We start from the raw sequence: 16,012 nt of genomic DNA, 5'->3' as shown, positions 1-16,012 counted from the left end.
CAGGCTCCAAACATGTAGGTGAAATTGATTGCGTAAGTGTGCATGACACGACATGTTGTGGAAACTTTTCACAACGCAAGTCAGGGATAATCGGCATGCATTTTCAATGGACAAATTGGAAATGTGGTCTGCAACAAGCAACTAATGTCCTGGTATCACTGATGAGTATTTATTTATTTGTTTAACAGACTTTTGAATCAAAATATTTTCTCCTTTTAGCCACATGTTTCCGACGTTTTTAGAGCATGAAATATAAATATTTTAAAGTTTTTTTAGCACCAAGAAATCCTCTCCGTGGTTATAACACCTAAACTCTGCGGCGCAACAGCCCTTGGAGGGCAAGCGACAAAATGGACGTGTCTAACCAGCCTGGAACAAATATAGTAGTTACTCAAGTAGTAGAGAAAATGAAGGAACATTTTTTCTTTATTACAATACACTTGTAGCTACTTACGTGTTTGCAGCTCTAGGATTTCTATGTAGTTTCTCACCACAACTGTAATAGCCTGCTCCACATTCTTTACGTACAAGTCAGGATCACGTGACATCCCACTGAGGTTCGCTCTTCTGGGATCGAAAACGTCCCAAATACCGAGCTGAAAGAGAAATAGAAAAGTTACTTCATTAACTAACGGAATTGTAAAGTTTTGTTTGAGAGAAGAGTCTACATTTCTAGCTTTGGGTTAATGCTGGTAAAAGGTGGGGGAATGGAAGTATGAATGATGCGGCAAGGATGACTGACTACTCTGTATCGGGAATCTCTGGAGCAAGCGAACGAAAACAAGTCTGCACAAGTAGTGACTCGAGAGGACTCGACCAATGAACGCGTGAGAGGGGAATCAGTGCATGGAGGGGAAAATTCGGCTGCAGCTACCAGCAATTTGCAGCAGCGTGCACTGCTTGGCTCCTCTCAGTCGCTTTCACCCCTTCTCTACCGTTATGTGCTGCCTTGCTCCCCAGATTCCAGAACCAGAGTGTATACAGGGTGTATAATAAGTAATAACGCAAACTGACACATTTGAAAGTACACAATAATAGAAGCAAAAAAGTCTCAGTGAACATGGATCCGCAAACGAGCCGTTTTCGAGATAATTGCGAATGTGTGGTTACAAGCCGCCACTGACTTCATTGTTTGTAAACGTCGTCCTAGTTAGTAAAATGCTAATAACTGATTGCATTTTGTAAACACCGAGTTCTTTACTCCTTGCGCGTTCCGAGGTGTGCTCTTTGTTTACAAAACAGAGCATTTCCGTGAGATGGCGTTGTAATCAAACAGGATGGATACAATCAGTACAGAGAATTGTACATGCTTGTGACCAATTCCGGGGGTGTTCGAAAGAATTCGAAGCTCAATGCGAATCGCGTACAGTATTGCATCCAGATCCAAGGTATCTCCTTTAACATTTACGAGTGTACAGTAATTGTAACATGTAACATACTAACGTTTGTTCAAGTAAGTAGAATGTACAATAAAAGCAATGAGATCTCCAATGACTTTCTTACTGTATGATTAGCATTTTACCAACTAGGACGACGTTTACAAACAATGAAGTCACTGGCAGCTTGTAATCACACATTCGCAATTATCTCGAAAACGGCTCTGTTTACTGATACTTTTTTGCTTCTATTATTAGCGTGTACTTTCAACTGTGTCAGTTTGCGCTATTACTTACGATACACCCTGTATACCGGTAGACTGTGTGTAAAAACAAGTACACGACGAGGCTGCAAGCATAGACAAGGGACCCAGGGCAACAGAGAATCGCATATTTCCTGGACGGAGAACAGTGCAGTCGTAAAGGAACCACAAAAGCAATCTAAGTGAACCGGAATCGTGGTTTCAGATTTAGAAAACACTTTATTCATGCAGCAATATTCTACGAGAACGTCTGAAAAATCTATGCAAGTGGCCAGTGGCCTCGCCAGGATTAATTATCAAGGATTGCTGAGTGGTTCCGGAATGAAATTTATGGGGTGTGATTTTGAAAATATAGAAAACATGAAACATGCATGTAAGCATTACATCAACTACCAATCAGCTTTTTATAGGCTTCTATGAAAATATGCCAGTGAAACTGAATACTGATTCATTTTACTTGCTTTGGCCACAGCAACCACATGTTTTGTAATTTCGAACGAACAAAACTTGTTCAAAGCAGTCCAATGACGTATATTGTGGCGTACAAAGAAGAAACTATTATTAATAACAAGGCTATCGAAAGAAAGACAACCGGTGATCATTGTACAGGGTGGCTCAAAAAGTCACTTAACACCCCGGTACAAGGCCACTGCAGCGCGCAACATGGAAATGGTGATGACCAATCGTTATCAGGCCAAGGGGGAACCAAATTGACGCCACCCGCGTGGTCGGCGGCCATCTTGATATCCGCCATCTTGAATTCAACTTCAGAATTTTAAATGGGAAGGGAGTGATATGATATATCAAATCAGGCTAGAATTTCACGGGAAATGCAATGGTGAAGGTTTTTTCGACGTATCTTTAACCAGTAAAAAGTTATGACTGAATTCTTGTACCAATTTGCTGCTATTCGAGGTGTTAGAAAAATGCCTTAAAATTTGTTTAGCGGATCGGTAATGCATCGAGATCAAAGTGACGTCTAGGGAGAGAAGTTCACATGCCATTGCACATGTGAATGCCTGCGCATTATGAATGGTTGTCGCGAACAATTTACAGTGTGACGCTTCCATTGAATTAAAGAGCCCTTCACAGTGACAAGGCTAATGTTTATGTTCATAAGGAACTTCATAAACAGAATATTCGATGCTTTTTATCTGATAACCCATTTTCGACAGATCAACGCTGAATGGTTAGTGCTGGTAAGTTAATTGTGTGGCGTGCTGTGTGGAACACGATTGGTTAGTCAATTTTCCATCAACGGAACCTTAAATGCTTAGGGCTACTTGGATTTGTTAAATAAACAGGTTTTTTTTATCCTTGCTTATGGAAGAAGGTACTTTTTACACAGTTTTTTTCAATAGGGAGGAACACCAGAACACTATGGGAACGTTGTGAAGCAGTTTCTGTCCAAAGTTAGTTATCAGATGACAAGGGTCGCATATTCTGTTTATGAACTTCCTTACGAACATAAACATTAGCCTTGTCACTGTGAAGGACTTTTAATTCAATGGAAGGGTCACACTGTAAATTGTTCGCGACAACCATTCATAATGCGCAGCTCTTCGTGGATGTATCCGATTAAAATCGTGTGCAATGGCATGCAAACTTCTCTCCCTAGACATCACTTTGATCTCGATGCATTACCAATGCGGTAAACAAATTTTAAGGCATTGTTCTAACACCTCGAAAAGGCCTGATAACGATTGGTCATCACTAGAGACCGGATGTTAGGCAAAATGCCTATTCTTTCCTGTTAGAGATATGATGAAAACGAATGTTGCGAAGGCCAGGGAGGAGGGATTAGCTTCATTTAAAGGCAATTTAATTTTGCCTATTTTGCCTATTTCATACGATATTGCCTATATTATTTCATAAATGCCAGATATTGCCTATTTTAGGCATTTTCTTTAAAATTGGGACATGACTGAACTCTGTGCATACAATTTCCTGTTCCCAAGATTAGATTCCGATGCTTCCAAGAAATTTAAAATAACAGTTAGCGAGTTATTGCAGCTAATAAGGACTTGGACAAATTAATGGCAATTCAACAAGTTCTGAAAGGTGGAAATATACAAACTGAGTTAGATCCACATGTTCTCGCGTGCTTTAAGTATGCTCCGGTAACATCTGTGGAGGTTGAAAGATCTTTTTCAATTCTAAAAAATGTGTTCTCCGATTGCAGACATAACTTGTCGGTTGATCACCTGAAAAAATATCTTGTTGTGATGTGCAACCACAATTAGTGCTTCTTATTCAGAGACTGCCAAACCGTACAGTACAAGCTTGAAATGCATTTAAACAGTTTCTTAGTTTGAACTGCTGTGTGGAACATATAGTGTAAATTTTTTAACTGAAATAACCCTGTGTGCAGTGATAAAGTGTATATTTAAATAATTTGCGTACTGGTTGGAAGTAGCCAACAATTTCTTTTGTCAGACCATTGTGTGTAGCCATTATACAATGGAAAATTTTGGGCTGACGTGACTCCTGTTTGCAGTGATTTATTGAGTACAATATTGGACTCCTGTCTCTAATGATGAGCTCCTGTTTTTTTTAAGCAACTATAAAGAATGTACAGGTATGTTTCTATATTATTTAAACACCTATTTCTTCTTGTATGTCTATCTTCATTATTTTGAATTAAATTTCATTGCCTTTTTTATTGCCTATTTGTATTTTATTGCCTATTTTACTGCCTATTTTGAAAATTATAAGTGCTTATTTGCCTGCCTATTTTATATGTTTTTAGTGCCTAAACATCCGGTCTCTAGTCATCACCATTTCCACGTTGCGCGCTGCAGTGGCCTTGTACCGGGGGGTATTAACTGACTTTTTGAGTCACCCTGTAGATACATCGCCAGTACAGGAATGCAAATGCTTGAGAATAGGATCAATGGTTTGTCTTATTGTATGAGATGATAGCGGTCTCAATTTAATGCCTAACATTCTACACTCGATGAGATGTCATAGTTTTAATACGTCGTAAATTAATATAACACTGCAAGAGAGAATATTGTATTCTGTTGGAAATAGGTTTTGAAAAGGGGTGCGCGCAAGCATCCTCTTCACACCCCCTGGCGCCGCCCCTGCAAGTGGCGCGCCTTTCCTTACCGCATGCTACTGGTCTGAAATCTGTCACATACGGGTACTCTTTCAGCTTAGCTGATCAGCACCCTAAAAATCCAACGGGTGACGCCCAACCAACGCCAATAAATGGACGATGAGAACAGATACCCTTCGTGCCATGGGGACACGATAAGGTCTTCGCTGACCAAGAACCAGTCACCCCGGTTGGGACAAAAGTTTGATGCAAAGCACGCGTGTCGCCCTTTAGTCACTTGCTAGCACGACATCCCCTCGGCGTGTCACCCCCACCTCCAAGCGTGGGCGATGGCCTTGGGATTAGCCCTCCCGCTCTTTTGTAATTTTAAATACCTGCTTTCATTGCTGCGGGTCGCGAGCCGTGGCGCTGCTATGTTAATTAGCTGCGTAACAACTTTCGTGTTGTTGGGAAACGAGTGTTTGAACAAATGACACCAGTTCGTTTCTTCCGTTCCAGGTGGACTGAGTCAATGCCCCTTGTACCCGATCAGGTTATACCAGCATAGGCGTGCGCACGGGGGGTTGTCAGGACCCCTCTAATGTACCGTAACATTTGAAATCACAAGAAAAATCAATTCAAAACTGTATTAACTCCCTAAATAAAGTTTCAATAGCTAAAATATCAATTTTTAGAGCCGGCCCTTTTGGCGGAGTGGTTAGCAGATCGCGCTACGACGCCAGGTGTCCCGGGTTCGAATCCCGGCATGAGCATGGATGTTTGTGATTGTCTGTTCATCATGTCATCACTCATCCCCATCTTCGCAAATTAACCAAAAGTGGCACAAAACGCGAAGTAAATTAAAGCAAATCAATCAGTCAATCAATTTTTAGATTTTGTTTGCATCTGAAAGCCATAACTCTATTGTTTAAAATTATATAAAACGCATGGTATTAACTATTAAGTGATCAGGAACAATATTTATTTAAATAATATCGTCATAACGATAAGAAAACATGTTCAGACAACGTATACTCAGGGACACAATGTCAAAATTTCATCTTCATACCTCTGTAACAAAGGATCATGAAGTTAACACAATTAGGTTAACATTGTCCAGATGGGCAATTGAAACTCCCTTAAGGCAACCCCAAAATAAAGTAGTCTGCACACGGCTATGTACAGGTATGGCGCCAGAAAATAACCACCGCAAAAAATGCATTAGAAAATATTGAGTGAAAAATATAGGAGACAGGTTATATTTTCATATTCTGCCATTTAATCCAAATAATAAATTGTTCAACAATTCTCAACATTTCAAAAATTATTGTTTTAGGTGAGAAGTCACGTTTGTCATAGAACATTCTCATATTCAACCTGGAATTTTACCACCAAGCATGTGCCTTTTACATCTTTTATTTATTATTTTTTCTGTTAATTTTTTATACTTTAGGCAAGGACGTACTTATGTGAGGTCCAGGTGGTCCGGACCCCCCGATAGACTTACCAAGTACTAACATTAAATACTCAAAATATAATTGTTAGCATTATAGCATTGTATAAATTATATATTAGCTAATCGATGGTTATTAATTTTCCACTGAACTTATTGGAAGGCAAAGAATTTGCGGGCTCAATTCCACTGGTCGACATTATAAGAAAAAGTTCGGGCTTCCGAGTACAGTTTCAAAGATTTATGCACTCTACTACTTATGATAAAATGCATAAATATTAATTAGCAACTTTACTTTTCGTCAATTGGATCTAACTCCTTTTTCGTTCTTCAATAAATATTCAATTCTTTATCCATTTGACATTAATTTCCTTGCCAGGGCAGTTGTTTTTATACAAACTTTGGCGATCTTCACTACATGTTAGCTAGATAATGAATACGTGCCGTTATATATCTATTCTTTTAGTATTTTTAACTACTCGTGAAATACGAGAGCCACTATTTATATTTTGAACCTTGGCAACACTGATTGAAGTTAGGCGCGATTTGACGTTTGCACGGAATCGTCTGGCATTATTGACCATAACATACTTCAAATGTTTTGTCAATAGCTTGATTTGTGTTGTTTATGTTGCCTTGGAGATTGCGCGACAACAATAAAATGGAATTAACTCGTGAACATTTTCGTGCGATGATTTTTTACGATTTTCGACGTGGATTATCAAGACAAGAGTGCATCGATCAACTTACTTCCACATTTGGCGATGAAGCCCCATCCTTTGCCACTGTGAAACGCTGGTATAACGAATTTAATCGTGGCCGCCATTCGCTGTGCAAAACCTAATACTGCAAGATCGTCATGTGACATACTGTGAGATTGAGGCAACCGTAGGCATTAGTTCCACCATCATATATAAAATATTACATGATCATTTAGCTGTGAGAAAGGTATGTTCTCGTTGGATCCCACACAATTTGACAAAAACTCAAAAAGACGCTCGCGTCAATTGGTGCAAACAAATGCTCAATAAATACAATCGTGGTGCTTCAAAAGATGTATATAAGATTGTAACAGGTGACGAATCATGGATATATGCATATGAGCCGGAACGTAAACAGCAGTCGACTGTATGGGTGTTTCAAGATGAACCCAATCCAACAAAAGTTGTTCGCGCTCGAAGCACATCGAAACAAATGGTCGCCTGTTTTTTCGGGAAAACTAGTCATGTGGCAACTGTGCCTTCAGAGGAACGTAGATCGGTCAACTCTGAATGGTACACAACAATTTGTTTGCCAGAGGTCTTCGGTCAAATACGGAAAACAAACAAATGCCGTCGGATCATTCTTCATCAAGACAATGCTGGCTGTCACACATCTCGTCTAACAACCGACTTTATGAACAGTCAAAAAATCGAATTGATGGGTCATCCGCCGTACAGTCCTGATTTGGCACCCAATGACTTCTTCTTGTTCCCGAATGTCAAGAATAAATTGCGTGGACAACGATTTTCGTCGGCGGAAGACGCCGTTGATGCGTTCAGAAACCATATTATGCAGGTGTCTCAAGAAGATTGGAAAAACTGCTTTGACAAATGGTTCGAACGAATGCAAAAGTGTATTGACCATAAAGGAGAATAGCTACTTCGAAAAACAATAAAGCAGTTTTCAATGCCAAATTCCTGTTTTTTCATTGTTAGGCTCAAAATATAAATAGTGACCCTCGTAGTAACAATACATTATTAATTAATTTACATATTTCACTAATATTTTTTAATTTAATTAAATGCAATTATTTTAATTTATTATTATTGAAACACTTCGTCGGACTCTCCCCCGAAATGTATTTCTAGATACGTGCCTGACTTTAGGTATGAATTTTAGAAAACCGGATTTCTCTGAATAATGTGATGACGCACATTGTACACACACAACCCAAAACGAGCCAATTGACACAAATATGTTGACTCCAATAAGGCACGTATCCAGAGGGGGGCTTAGGGGGCTCGAGCCCCTCCCGAAAGTTTTAGGTTTACACTAGATAAAAAGAGGTTTTTGATTTCTTGTGGTGTGAAATAAAATAATATGACAATAATTTAAGGAGAGAAATAATTATCGAGGCAAGACGGAGAATGTTCCGTAACCCTGTTATTGATAATACCACGTATCCAAGATCAAGATAGGACACAGGGGGCTAGATACTCTACCCATGAAATTTTTCAGTTTACGTTAGATAAAATTAGGTTTTTGGCTTCTTAAATAATGTGAAAATAATGTAAGAAGAGAAATAATTATCGAGGCAAGACGGAGCATGTTTTATACCCCTGTTACAGTTAATGGCTCAAGCCCCCCCCCCCTCTCTCAGGAAATTTTTCAATTTACACTAGATAAAATTAGATTTTTGGCGTCTTGAATAATGTGAAGATAATAAATTTATAAATCTGAGAGAAATAATTATCGAGACAAAACGGAGAGTGTTCTATAACCCTATTATTGTCAATAGCACGTATCCAAGGTGGGAATCAGGAGGCTCGAGCCCCCTTCAGGATTTTTTTCTGTTTACACTAGATAAAACTAGGATTTTTTCTTCTTGAATAATGTGATGATAATTTGGGAGAAATAATTATCGAGACAAGATGGAGAATGTTCTATAACCCTGTTATTGTTAATAGCACGTATCCAAGCTGGGGTTGAGGTGGCTCGAGCCCCCCCAGGATTTTTTTTATTTTACACTAGATAAAATCAGGTTTTTGGCTTTTTGAATAATGTGACGATGATTTAAGGAGATAGACAATTATCGAAGCAAGACGGAGAATGTTCTATAACCCTGTTGTTGATAATATTGCACGTACACTTTTCTTGTGCTTCCGGTGTTCTCGCAGCGCACTTGAGCACTATGTAGATACTTGTCAGCATTTGGAAGCTGCACAACAAAGGTAGCGCCACACTTAGGGCGATTCGTTGTAATTTCTAATCTCTGGAAGGCAGGAGGGGGTACGTTCTTGAATGAGAGAAGGAGTCAACTACTGGCGATATTAACGAATCGTTTTATCTGCGGAACGTTCTAGAATATAATGAGGATATAAGTAGGCCTACGCGGATTCAATTTTTCGGTTCATCTCTACAAAGAATCGGTTAATGAGATTTCAGAGGTAAGTGTGACAATTCATACAGTCGTTGGTGATCAGATCAGTCAGCGTCCTCTGATTTCTTTATAAGATATAGTGATTCGAAAATGAAGACATTGACGACAGCAGAATTTCCGGGCCTCAGTGTAGGCCTACTTCGGTTCGAGGGCCGAAGAGATTAAAGGTCTCTCTCTAAAGTGAATATTTCAGCAGTACCGGATATTGGAGTGGTTTATTAAAACAGAAATAAACTGCATAGATCAACTGAAAAGCAAAGTTTTGAGTGATGATTTAGTTTTGCCAGAACTAAATTTCGTATATGCAGTCCAAGAATTTCATGGTATAAAAAATACTTTTGTTTAAGCCTATTGGGTTCGAAACACATTCAAACACTTAACTACCATAAAGAGACAGCCGAAAATTTTATGAATGTCGAGAAGAGAAAGCAAGAAGATGTAACATATGTAGACATTTTAGGCGGAAATTGCAGGCTCTACCAGGACCCAAATCAGGGCTCTACCAACTGAGCCACCTAGCCATCCTTGACTTCAACCGATTTTTCGTTAAAATGTCTACATAGTACATGTCCTGTGTATATCAAATCGTAAGGTGTTGCCTGTATAGTGAACAAGCACAGAAAATATAGGAGAGAGAAGAAAACTGAGGAGCATTATCACCGGTTGAGGATATTTTTTTCTGTGGTCAACAAGAGCTACTACTTCTTGGTGACAATGACAGTGGCCTAATAAGGGAGATTTCACACCCTGTCGCCTGAGGATTTCACAAATCGAAATTAGGTTTGTGCGGCCTTTTGTGTCGCTACGGTGTGAAACGTTGCTGTTGATTGGCCCATTCCAATCGACATATATCGCGTGTCCCTTCGGTCTGAAACCGTCCTAAGTCTTGAAAATCCAAGTCACAAGGTTTGGAAAATTAGGGTCTTGTTAAGGTTAGGTGTGAAGGCAGGCAGACGACAGCACCATAAAGGATCATATCCAAACCTGCAGGAAGAACGCATCTTACTTCAATCTCCAATACGATGATAAAAACTTCTGGTGAGTTGATTTTAAAAAATGTCCGAGATAAAGAGAGGCGTGCCCAGGATTTTCGGAAGGGAGAGGGGGAATACTGGGTCAAATGGGGTTATTACCTCACCAAACCTCCCTTGGGCACGTCACTGGAGATAAATGAGTAAGCATTTCATCATACTGGGAGACGAAACATTAGATGTGTTGGGAACGGAATGGTTTTCACTGTGCATTAATTGTTTCGTGATCCACTTGTATTCGAGAAGACTTCCTTTGTTTCGTGCCGATATATGACAAGACAGCGGAAGCTGTGACAGGCATTTTTGAACACTTGTGAGTGCTAAGGCCTGAATCTGAACAATTTGGTGGGTTTCGGGTTTTATAAGAGCTGAAAAATGGGAGGACAAGACACGTTAGTGGTGTTCAGGCTCGAATCAGAGAGAAATATTCGAGAGCTGTCTGCGTCCACTTCGCAGCCCACAATTTGAATCTCGCGTTGTCGAGTGGATTGTCCATCCCATGCATGTGTAACAGCTTCGTAAAAACACTCAAAGACACCATAGATGTTTTTTATGTCTGATGAGATGAAATGGACAAACACACATACTGAGATGGTTCCGGCACACAATATTAACGCATGGAAACAGAGGAGTCGAGTGGTAAAAAATGTTCCGATTTCACGTTCTGAAAGGAATTCCTGGATACGTGCCTGACTCCAATAGCACATTAACGTTATGATGCATTCTTTGGTGTGTCAAAATACACACAGAAATGCATAAAGGGTACTTTTATCAGGTGCTGTTCCGTGTGATGCACTAAAAATGCATCAATTGGGAAGATCTAACACAATTACACTTTTAACTGTCAATTTATGCATTGAACCTTGATTTTGATGTTCTGTGTGTAAAACGTTAAATGGAAAAATGACGGTCTAACATCGTCGATTTGCGCTGCCATTTCCGTTTAAAAAGTTGAACCATTTACCTAGTTAACCTTGATGTACTTTTAATGATTCAGTTTTTAAAAATATATTTATGGTGCACTCAACTGCAATTTATAATCATTATCTGTCTTTATGCATGATAAGATATTCAAATTTTAAAAAAAGAGAACGGCTGCGTCCTGTTTTTGTAAATTGACTTGCAGAATGCTAATTTTACGATAACTTCTAACATGAACCTAATTAATATTAACTCTCTCTCTCCTTCTCTCTCTATCTGTCTTGTCTGTAATCTTCCAGGGGCTCCGCGAATGATTGAAGCAATTTACAAAACTTTACATTTGTTGCGATTGTTTTGGAGACGAATAGACTGTTCATCACTAAATAAACAAATTAAATATCTTCCATGACTTCTTCGAAGTGAAAATATGAGTATATATTTTTTAGTTTATGATTATTATTATCACCATGAAATCTGTTATTGCAAAATTGACTCATTTGATAATATTGAGCTATAAACCCTGAAGCTATTTAAAGAAAAGTCCGTGGTAATTGAGAGACGTATCATTCCTTTTCTACTCTATGTACTGTCCTCCTTTCGTTCCAGATTATTCCAGTTTTACTTGTAACTGATGTTGTCTTCCGTATTGTATTTGACTATGATCTCCTCTTTCTGAATCAGCCTCTACTCTGTTCTAATGTCTCTTGTCTCCCTTCATCTCCCCCGCTCCCCCTGTTTTATGTACCTCTTTCAACAGCCTTGATATTCACATTCAACAACATAGCCTAGCAAGCTAAATAACGAAATATACATGCAAAACACTGTGCGCATTAAGCTTTTTGCTTGAGGGAGGAGGGGAGGTGCTCAATCGGTGGCATGTTTTTAATTTCATTTTGGGATGTAGGTTTTTATTGGGTAATGTAAATTTGTATATGTTACTAGTCAGTAAACTAAACCATTGCCTTGTGTTTCTAAGTACCTTAGAACAGTAGTTCTAACCTGGGTCATTTTAATATGTTTAAACATGTAACATTTACAAAAAGAGCCATCGAACTTTTGGCGCCGAAAACTTGACCAAATTTATATTCCCAAGTTCAAACTTAACGTCCATTAAGCTACCCACAAGTTTCTTGTGAACACTTTATGTAAAATATCAGTACTATGCCATAAAAATATAAATGGAAACGAGCATACTGTTGTCTCCGTTGATTGATTGATTTGGTTTATTTTACTTCGCATTTCTGCCCCTTTTTGCTAATCGCGAAGATGAGGATGCGTGATGACATGATATTGATGGGCACACAAAGAACACCCATGTCCAGGCCGGGATTCGAACTCGAGACCTCTGTCGTCGTAGCGCTTGCTGTTATCTGGGTTCGGTGAGGTTGGTCAGTTGCAGAAAGGTGTGCTTCAATCCAAAATGGACACTATGACATGAAAACGTTTTAAATCTGTCCATTTTACTGATAATGACACCAAAATGAGATGTGCAAAATGTTTCGGCGATATTTGTTTTGGTTCTCGAGAAACATGCCTTCAAACACTGCTGAATGTAACCTCCTACGTCACTGATTTGAAAACGTCCTCCGATTGGCCTGACGTCAATATTTAGAAATGCGCCGCGAAAGCGACAGCAAAAAGACAAAGCAATACTGGTAATAGTCAATGGCTGAACACGAGGATAGCCTTCTTCATTGCCAATACATAGGTTCTCACTGGCAAGAAATTATTGTTACAAGAATGCCTTTTCTGGAATTACAATTATTTTCGTCATGATATTTTCTTCGCAAATTTTAAAATAACAATACGTTTAGAACACTCGAGTTTACACGCCAATTTCTTCAATATAAGAGGCGATATGGCGAAAAAAATGTACGCAGAGTTTTTAAATTTTCTGCAGTAAACGACAGTTTTCTTCAGTTAATATATACATTGCAAATCTATGTATTTATCCTACTTTTACGTCGCTTTTCTTCACTTTGTTTAACCGCAACGATGAGAAACGCATTGTTAATTTAGTATGTATCTTCTCTAACGTCACATTTCTTCACACTTTTGGCTAATCGCGACAATGGAGATGAATGACTACAACCAGTATTCGAAGTCGGGGTGCAGGAGAAACTCCTCCCCCCCAACTAACACCACCACCAACCAGCACAATCTAAGTATCTCACAACCTGCCCACGAGACGAGACTTTGGTCTCTCCCGTCTCGTTCCGAAAACATTCACTTGTCTGTCCTGTCTCATTTTATGAGATGAGACGGGAAGTGTCTCGTCTCGTGAGCAACACTAACATTAACCATAGAAGCATCCCCCTAGCTGTCCCCAAAGTCTCGAGCAATCACCCCCCCCCCTCCAAATAATTTCCACTTAAATGAAAGGACATTCACAAAGGAGCAGTCATGTCCAGGTCGAGAATCAAACCCAGAACATGCTACTTCCTCAGATAAATCATGAATTTTGTGTACAATAATTACAACGCCAGTTCATTAGTGGTAATTCTGAATTGGCGGTTTGGTTTGTATATATAAGCAGAATAATGTCCAGTTTTCGAGGGCTCGTATCTTTGAAACGAGGAGTCAAACAAACAAACAAAAAAATCTTTGAGAAAAGTTTTTTTTATCTCTATGCACTGTGAAAGTTTGTACGATAAGCCTTTGCATACGTTGTTAATCCTATATTTTTCGAGACTTGAGACGAGAATGAGAATTGCCCTCCGAAACCAAGACGTGAACGAGGCATTTACAAATAAACACGAAACAGGCATTTACAACTTTCAACGAGAACGGAACCAAGACTGCAATGTCTCGTCTCGATAGGATTATGATCTCTAGTGGTTAGGTTGTGAACCAACCAATTAATGTGTTCGTGCTAAAGAGAAGGCTTTTTTCGCACAAAATTCAAAATATATCGTACCATTTCAGTATGTGATATAATGTTATACACATTATTTCCTTGTAATAATTATACATAAACTAAGCTTTGAAATGTACTGTGCAACTGATGTAATCTTCTCAGTGTATTTTCTCTTAACTGATCAAAAATATTTTATCATCATTTGCGCAAAAGAAATGAAACACAAACTGAAATTATTTAATGGAAAATAAAGTAAAATATGCTTTATAAATATAGTGAAGAATGTGACAATTCTTATTTTGCACTACATAGGTTGGTGAATTTCGATAAATATAAGTTTAAAATATATTTTTTGTAACCAATTTTACAAGCAATTTTTTCGCATGACCTGAGAACACGCACGCAGCAGAACCCTTTCACTTATCTTGCACATGAGCAGCAGCGATATTTAATAGAAGAATGATCATTACAAGGCATAGCTTTTCCTTTCGCCATCGCTCCTTCTTCTATTATTTAAATCTGTACAGATTTGTAAAACTTCTGCACACGTTGGCTCTCCGTGGCTACCCCCAGTAAACTGGACGCTCGAAGCAGACGACAAACGGTCTCTTAAGTAGTGACGTATTAACATGGCGGGGCGTGTTTCCAGCGCAACGCTAGCCTCGCAATTTCGGAAGTCTCTTTCTGCCTTAAACTGAACGCAGAGAAACGCGAGAATTTGCAGGGGTAATTTTTCCAGGGTGTAGTTTTTAAAATTGCTGTAAAAAAATTGAGTTGAAATGTCCATTCTGCATACTTTTCGGCAGGGAAATCTTTGATGACTGCACCATTAATGCTCACGAATGATTTGGCAATTGTGTTCGTTACATAGTTAATAAATGGTATACTAGGTACTCATATATGCTTTCGATTTCATTTTCTTTGAGGGGGATAGAAACATCTCTGGCAAGGATAAAAACTTTTATTTTGTGGAGGGGTAAATTAACTCGCACACTGATGTAAGATGATAATTTTTTCTGAGAATTGCACGCGCAATACTTGGGTCCAAAATGGCGGCTTACCTGCTGCAGCGTCGGTGTAAGGACCACGAACCCTTCCACGATGAAGGTCGGGATGACCACGTTCACCCGCGTGGGACGGAGCAACCGGTACACGTCACGGAGGGGAAATGACATCATATCGCGAATGAGCTGACGCAATCCTCTCCTCTCCAATGGGAGCACCAGGAGCAGCTTGTACCGTTCGTCCTGCAAGAAAGAAAGGATGCTTAAGTCTCAAGTGAAGAATACAATATTAATAAATTCACAATGTTTAAACTATTTAATTCATCCTGGATAAGAATCGCAGTGACACAAGTCCTAATGACGCACTGTGGTTGGCTTGTTGTTCCTTTACAACCAGTTTGTGTAGAAATTAAAAGTACAATTTTAGGAACACTAGGTAAGTCGCAAGATTGTTTATGTGATAAGAATGAGTATTTCAGGAAATTTGTTTCCAATTTTTATAGCCGGCGGCTGTGTATTGGTTGAAAACGTTATAAAATTATATTATTGCTCTCTGCACGAAAACAGTCCAGTCAAGTTCGGAGCTTCCCCTTGCCTCCTCCAAACCCCTGGCCCTCCAGGATTGCCACACTTCTTCTAAGTTGCTCAGTCAACACTTCGCGCGTTGTACGTATGCGGTTGGTTATTGGCAACAATGTAGGTAAGCGGCGTGACCTTGACTGGACAGTTTTCATGGCTTCAGCTTTTAGTAATACACACACGCACACAAAGTACAGTTTTTAAAATACCAAACTTTAACGAAGTTAAATGTAAAAATAATATTGTTACAGTTAATACAAATAATATACATCAGACCAATAGTTAGATCCAAATTATTTGAAGAGAAAATTATATCGATTGTATTTCAATTTTTTTAGTAATAATA

General features: G+C 39.0%; 1 protein-coding gene across 2 annotated transcripts in view; it reads right to left on the bottom strand.

Moving 5' to 3' along the window:
* Positions 1-16,012, bottom strand: part of LOC145993868 (uncharacterized) — a 202,108-nt gene that overhangs the window by 12,472 nt on the left and 173,624 nt on the right. For both annotated transcript variants that reach the window (XM_083129732.1, XM_083129731.1), the window contains exons 6-7: positions 15,145-15,330; positions 455-596 (exon numbers count right to left, since the gene is read on the bottom strand). In XM_083129732.1, the coding sequence (XP_082985858.1) occupies positions 455-596; positions 15,145-15,330 (328 nt within the window). The remainder of the gene's footprint in view (positions 1-454; positions 597-15,144; positions 15,331-16,012) is intronic.

Source organism: Lepisma saccharinum, chromosome 10, assembly GCF_977018435.1.
Source record: "Lepisma saccharinum chromosome 10, izLepSacc3.1, whole genome shotgun sequence".
NCBI classification, from domain to species: Eukaryota; Metazoa; Arthropoda; class Insecta; order Zygentoma; family Lepismatidae; genus Lepisma; species Lepisma saccharinum.
This window is presented reverse-complemented; position numbering and strand designations above follow the sequence as displayed.